The 7,890-nt window shown below is 26.0% G+C and overlaps 1 protein-coding gene across 1 annotated transcript; it reads right to left on the bottom strand.

Moving 5' to 3' along the window:
* Window positions 1–1,146: 1,146 nt before the first annotated feature.
* Window positions 1,147–2,256, bottom strand: LOC136078564 (uncharacterized). Its single transcript, XM_065794341.1, has one exon. It carries the CDS (start codon window positions 2,254–2,256, stop codon window positions 1,147–1,149), a length of 1,110 nt encoding a protein of 369 aa, XP_065650413.1.
* Between the last annotated feature and the right edge of the window lie 5,634 nt (window positions 2,257–7,890).

Here is a 7,890-nt window from a genome sequence, read left to right as displayed (position 1 = left end):
TCTTTGCATTGTCTTTTTTATGTTTATTAATGTTTTGTTTTGTAACTGTTTTAATCTTAGTATTAATTTAAGACTGATGACGATTTGACCCATTAAAGTCAAATTAAAGCACACTGCTGTTATTTATGTTTTACCTAATTGAACCAATCATTTTGAAAATGACATAAATCTATTAATAAAAACTTTTCAGGATCAATCAAAACATATTTTTTATAAAAAAAAAACGTTTATTGTTCTAAAGAAACAAAACATTGGAGTAGGGTCATGGCACCCCTTCCGCGACTTTAAGAAAACTTTTAACTTCAAAATTTCTTAACTCCATAACCATAACAGATTTTTATTTAGGGTTTTCGAATTAATATTTTATACTCAGTTATTAACTAAATGATATAATTCGAATTTGATTAAAGTTATTTTTTTAATGTTATTTTTAATTTTTTGTAAGATCTAGTACGTTTCTCCACCTACCGTGGATCGATTCTGCACCTACCGTGTATGAAAAAAATCGTATATTTTAAATGAATAGATTTAATGTGATTACAAAACAAAGAAGACATTGGTTCTAAAATTATCCACCAAAGCTTTTTTCTGAATTTAAACTTTTTTTCTTTTTAAGTTCTTTTTTTTAAAGTTTTTTTTTTTTTTTGTCTTTTATTTTTATTTTATTTTGTAACAGGTTGTTTTCTTTTAGGTTTTTCTTGTTTTTCTTTTTCTTTCAACTCTTTTTTTTCTGCAGCTTTATTTTACGTTCAATATTTTTGATATCTTCTTCTTTCTTCGCATTTTTTTAGTTATTTGAATCTCTAACTATTTGAATGAAGTTACAACGCTCGGTAATCGTTCAACTTGTTTCAGCTTTTTTTTCGTGATTAGTTGTTTTTGCTATAACAGAAAGTTGTGTAATGGAGATACATCTTTTAATATTTATTTATTTGAATCTGGTGGATCTGTTGCTGATTTACTTTCACCGGATTCATCCATTATTACGCTTTTTCTGAATTCGCTAACATTACAAGATACGTTTTCATTTTGGGTATTGCTAATATCTAAATACGATTCTTTATCGATTTCATTGTAAGATACATTATAATTGGCTTCTATTAAATTTATGGTTTGTTTGGAGCTATCGTTAAATTTAAATTTTTTCTAAAAATTAAATAATTCTCTGAAGTCAGTTTTTCCTCCCCAATCTTTCTTTCCAGTTTTTACAAACTGAAACATTACTTCTGGTGCAACGTTGTTTTTAAATATGTTTCCCGCGTTATTATGGCTTGAAAGATTCGTTTTATTATTATCAATTGTAGAATTCAATTTAACACGTTGAATTACTTTTTTATAATTTTTTATATTAAATGGGAATATTCCTATCGACCTAAATTCGTTAATAATATTTTTTTTAATATTTGGATTCATAACAAAATTATTCAACAACATTGGTATATTTTCTCTGCGAATTTCATTAAAATCGTTATCCAATTTAAATTGCCGACAAATGTTCTGCCATTTTTTTTTCATTGGTCTGAAAACTGACACATCTACTGGTTGTAAGATGTGTGTAGCATTAGGAAACAACGAAATCAAATGAATTCTTTCCGAGGAGCAATACATGCTGAGCTCTTTAGACAAATGCGAGTGATATCCATCCATGAACATATATATTGGTAATTGTGTATTAATAGATTTCCAATATGGTACTAACACATTTGTGAAGTACTCATAAAAGCATTCGGCGGTCATCCAGCCGCTGTCACTTTTACCGAGATCCCAACCTGGTGGTGCAGCAGCAGCAACAGTTTTTGGCATTCGAGCATACTTGTACAATGTTAATGATGGTGCAAATTCACCATTTGCATTTACGCAAAATAGAGCTGTAAGGTTTTTCTTATCGCTGTTGTTGCATTCTTCATAAACATTTCTTCCTCTAACGTTAATTACTTTTCCAGTTTTTGGTGCTAACTCAAAACTAGTTTCGTCTAAATTAAAAACGCGAGATGGGTTATTAAGGTATTGCGCATCATCGCCTAATAATTCATACACCTCATTAAACCATTTTCTTATCGATGCTTTAGTTATAAGACCCCAAGCTCTACTAATATGCTCTGCTCGTTTTTGCGATAATTCCTTATGATGGCGCATAAATTTATAAAACCAGTTTTTACTTGGGATATCATCTTTAAATGGTGTTTTTATACCTCGCTCTTTAACTATTTTTTGTACGGCCTTAATTAATATCTTTTTTGTTATCGCAAAACCCATGTTAGCGCACTGCATTAACCAAGCAACCAATTCATTCTTATTTCTTCTCCAAAATATGATTTAAAGCTAGAGTTTTGCCGTTAGGGTTGGCTTTTACCAGATAATTTGTCGCGTAAGGTACTTTCAGGAACATTAAACTTTTTACTGACTCATTAAATTTTTTTACCTTTATTTAAAGTTCTAAGTGCTGCATGCAGTTGTTCTTTGGAATACAATAGCTTTTTTCGAATGTTTTTTTTATTTTTTGAACCTTGCATCCTTTTTATCGAATTCATTTCACATAATAAATAAAGTATAAAAAACATATCAAATAAATACTCCCTAGGGTTAAATTACCTTTAATTGGTAATTTAGTTTAACTTAAATGGTTTTTTAGAGAGAAAACTTCACAAAATAAAAAACGTCCGATAAAATATTTTTATAAACGGTAAGTGCTAACTATTATAATTTTCGTAATTACCTACCGTATAAATAATTAAACAATGTTATACAAAAAATACTAATATTTTTTGATAAATTTAAAATAATCAATGTTTTTACAACTATTTTAAACTTTTATCGAAAAAATTATATAAATTTTAAGCCATAAAAAAAACTATACAAATTTTTTTTACTGTTAAAGATTTTCTTAAGAAAGCAATAAAAAATCATTTGCGGGTAAAAAAACATTTCAAATCTTTAAAAATATATCTTTTTAAAAAAATATTATTACTGCAATGAGTTAGTTTTGTATAAAATAATACTAAAAAATAAATAAAAATAAAAACATAAAAAATGTACTAATTTTTTCAAAAACCACGGTAGGTGCTTCTTCACGGTAAGGGGTGCCATGACCCTTGATGAATAAAAAATATTTAGTTTTTGTTTTATTTGTTATGAAAAAACACACAACAAAAACCATGTATTGTACAGATTTTAAATGAAATTTTAAAAGAATTTATTGATAAATAACTACATAACAAACTTCTTTTATGGGTTATATAATGCATAACAAATACTTAATAAAAAACAATTTAAAAATATTTTATTTTTATCATTGATTCCAGGTATTAGCTCGATTATTTTTAACTGTTTTTTATCTACTATATATTATACTACATATGTATATATATATTATATATAAAACAAGGGTGTCTATATTCCTTTGAAATAGTGAATAAAATGATTTACAAATAAAAATTAAAATCCATAATAGAAATGTTTTTATTTTTTTATGATTTACGAATAAAAATTTAAATCCATAATAGAAATGTTTTTATTTAGTTTTATATCATCCAGATACAATAACTTGATACAATAATAATTTTGTTATATTTATATAGATTCTGTGGGTTAATTACAAAAAATGTTAGAATAAACAAAAGGGAACCATAAGAACTTATTCTTTTTTGCATCAAAATGCCTTTAACTTTACGAATAATTACTCAAAATCGAAAAATGATAATTACAATAATAACCAGATACAATAATCTTTTAACATTCAAAAGTTATGATCATATAAAATTTGTATCCCCTCTTTTTGAGGAGGATTTAAACTTTATATGGTCATAAATTCTGAGCCTTGATAGATTATACTATGAAGTTTAAAATTTATCGATAAATATAATTTTAGTTAAGAATAGTAAAAAAAATATTTCATCAATTTGATGCTCTCACGTTTGGAGCAGTTGTGGCCATAATTTTAGGGGGTTTTTTTTGTTCCTAGGCTCCAATAATCGCATTTTTTTGCAAAGCATCTTTATTTTGACATAACTATAACCATATATATGTTTTGAGTTTGTTCCATGGCGGAAAGTTAGTTATCTAATATAAAATAGAGCAAAAAATGCAAAGCAACTGAAGCGAACGGATGCTTTATTTATAGATGTAGTCTAAATTAAGGTAAGAACTTGTAAAAGTTGTTGATCCTATACGCTGCCTTGATGTAGAAAAAGTATAATTATTGGAGGCGTTCAAAGACAGTGTATGGTAGCTGTGAAAAATAAAAACCAAAATTATTAAAAGCATTTTGAAATATTTACAAACAGGAAATAACTTTGAGACTTTAAAGTTAGCATTCAAAGTTTGAGACTGGATAGCTCGGTTGATTAGAGTGTTAAACGTACTCAGTTGATTAAAGTGTTAAACATTACTTTAAAACCTGGACTGTTGTAGGATGCAATGACATTTTGAGTATTGGTCAGTACTCAAAATATTTGTCAAAAACAATCGCTACTTTGGGTTAGTCTTTATAAAGACTAAACCAAAGTAGCGAAGACAACAAGCAGTCATATATGATTAATTGTTGCTGCTCCTATACTAAGCTAAAAATATTTTCAAATAAAAGAGAAGCAAATAGCAAAATATAGCATGATGTTCAAACTAAATAAAAATAAAATAAAACAAGACATGCACGCAAATGTTGAAGAACTTGAATTCGTGGATTGGGTTTTAAAACTTTTTGTACAGCCTGACACTAAATGGTATGTTATTGACTAACTCGACTGAAGCAAGATTGTACTGTTTTGATGCTAAGAAATTTGAATAAAACACAACTTCGCAATGGTAAATGGTTGCTAGAAATAAGGCAATGGTAAATGCTAGAAATAATGGACTGCTAGAAATATTAGATAATGCAAACTTTGCCGCTATAGTTGGAGAATCAAGATATAAAGAGATTTTATCACTCCACATACTTTATTGGAAATATCAGATTTCCGCCTTCCTTTTAAAAGACCAAAACCAAAATTTATCGAAATAATTCAGCTACAATTACATTTAGATAATTTGTAGCAAAGTTTTAAAGTCTTTTCTAAACTTAATGCAACAAAAGGTTAGTGAATTCCTTACTAAATTAACAAAATACACAATTAGCAAAATTTATTAAAAGTTACTAGAGTTAGCGAAAATTATTAACAATTTTTCTTATCCAACTGCTAATCTCTCATACATATTTTTTAATTAACAATAAGCATATATACAAACACTGATATATTTTTTGTAATTGTGTGTTGATGATAATAGTTTATTATTATTATTTATTTTTTTCATAACTTTTTTCAAGTGTGCATAAAACTACTTTTATTAGTTTTCATTGTTAATTTATTAAAGCACAACAGTGAGCATTTTTAAAAGTTAGTTTTTAATTTTTAAAAGTTAAATCTAATCTTTTTTTACTGTTTTTTTTTTTTTTTTTGTATTTTGGAATTAGTCAAAAATAGTTTCTTTTTTTTTAGCATCACAGACAAATAAATTGAACAATGATGTGACCCTAAAAAAAGTGTAAAAAGGTATTCAACTAAGCATTAATGCTGACTTATCTGAACAAGCAGAGATTGAAAATGAGTTAAATGCATTAAACAACTAATATGAAAAAGAGTGATTGACCAATAGTGTTATACAAAATCTAAATGGTCAACTAATTCTTCAACTGACTTTATGACTGTTGATAAACATGATCAAAAAATATAAAACAAAATAAATCATTATGAAAAATGAATAAGAGTAATCAAGAAATAATTACCAAAAATATGGAAATTATTCAATAAGGTGGTATTTATGGTCTGTGGGATTTTTTGTGTAGTAGTAATCTGTATTACGTAGTCATGGCGTTATTATCTGGCAAAAAGTCTCTTGAATTATTTTAAAATAATTAAATTTTATTGTTTATATTTGTTGTTAGCACATACCAATATTCCACTTTTACACGTATTAGAAACTGTATGTATAGCGTGTATCACGGCTGTTTCACTCAATATAAAAACGAGCCTGACGTCATGAGTTTATCAACAAAAAAAAAAGCATTTCCGCATTAAAAGTATAAAAATTCACTAAGTTTAAAATAAAAGTATTTTTTTCTATAAATACTATAATCTTCAAATAACAAAAATATAAAAGATCTATCTTTCCTTGTTAAATAAATAATTACATTAGACGGAATAAAAATAAATAATGTTAAAATATTGCCAATGATTTGAGATCAATTTTTTTACGATATTGATGAAAAACCTGTCTTTGGACAACTAAGATGGCATAACATAGCTACACGCTTGATATTTTAAATTTGGAATACTTATCAATAAATGTCTGTTCTATTTGATTTTTGGTGCCCTTTGCTAATTTTTTTTAAAAAAGTTAGTTTTTAATGCATTTCTATTTTTAATTTAATCACTATTAAATCAAAATCGTAATTTTTTTGCAAAGGACACCAAATCTTTAAAATTGCAATTCTTTATACATATAAAAATCAAAAAATTATTTTCTGTATCTCTTGCTATGTTATGCCAATAACATCGAACGAAGTTTTTAATCATTCATTTAATGTCAATTAATTTTATTAGTGTTTATACTCTTTTTACAGAACAAAATTATCTCTAATATTTTTAAAGTTTAAAAAGTTTTAGTAACACCTATTAAGACCTATTATGACCTATTTATAAAAAACCTATTTAAAAAAAAAACAAGAAGCCATAAAGCTCACTTTGAAACAGCCGTGGTATGTTCGTATTTTTTAAATTTAGCTTTATATACCGTAAAATCATCTAAGTTCGGTTACCATGTAAATTTGGTCATTTAAGAAAAAATATAAAAAAAGCATGCAAAACTAAAATTTTACAAACTTCTTTTTCTCGAATAATATTTATAATTCGTTCGTAAATATGAATCTATAAAAAAAAAATAATGCTTATATGCAACCTGCTGAAATAATTCTTTAGCAAAACAGCTATTTGAAAAAATGCATACTATTAAAACCTAAAATAAGCAAATTATTTTAATAAATGATCAAATTTAATCTTATTATTATTAAGAGCCGCTAAATTATATTTACAAAAAAAAAAAAATTAATAAATTTTGAAAATTAACTACTTTTTTTATAAAAATTAGTGAAACTTTGAAATACTCTAACTTCGATCATTCAAGAATAAACAACAAAGGAGGCAATTAGCAGTAATATTTGGCCATTAGCAAATATGATAATGGCCAAAGTAATAAAATAGTTGACTAATTACAATAAAAATTAAAAAAACTACTACTTATATTTAAAAAGACCTTTTTTTATGTGCTCCTTCTTGTTTTCTTTGGTTGCCCAAAAGATTTTTTCTTTGAACCCAGGGCGATACCCTCCTTAGTTACTGGTATTACCTAAATTTATATGATAATTTTACAATAAAAAAACATTTAAAAATTAGTTTTTATTGTTTGTGACGTTAAGTTGGTGAGTATTTATAAAGCGGCCGAATTATGAGATGGTATTGAAAGTTCGGTCAAAGTAAATGTTTTTATTTTAAATGAAATACTGAGTACTAGTTTTTTGTTTTCATTTTTTATTATTCTTACACTATTAATTATCAATATAATTTTCTGTATGTTTCAGGAAAAAAAATTGAATTTTTTTTCATTTATGCGTGATAAATAAATGTTCAAAACTTAAGTGACCAAACTTTTTATTATTTTACGGTACAGTTATTTTATCTCATGTTTGTATTAAGCTTATGTATATAATATATATGGCTTTTTGTTTGTTTCATTCGTATAAGACTTATATATATAGTGCACTACAAATAAAATAATTATATTTGAGTTTTCCCTCCAGTGCAACCCAACCCTCAACCAGACCTTAATGTTTAGCCCATTCCATATATTTAATTTTTGTAT

Source organism: Hydra vulgaris, chromosome 03, assembly GCF_038396675.1.
Source record: "Hydra vulgaris chromosome 03, alternate assembly HydraT2T_AEP".
In the NCBI taxonomy this organism is placed as follows: domain Eukaryota; kingdom Metazoa; phylum Cnidaria; class Hydrozoa; order Anthoathecata; family Hydridae; genus Hydra; species Hydra vulgaris.
This window is presented reverse-complemented; position numbering and strand designations above follow the sequence as displayed.

Excerpts from the sequence above, each read along its gene's own strand:
- LOC136078564 (XM_065794341.1), bottom strand. The coding sequence starts at position 2,256 with ATGGGTTTTGCGATAACAAAAAAGATATTAATTAAGGCCGTACAAAAA.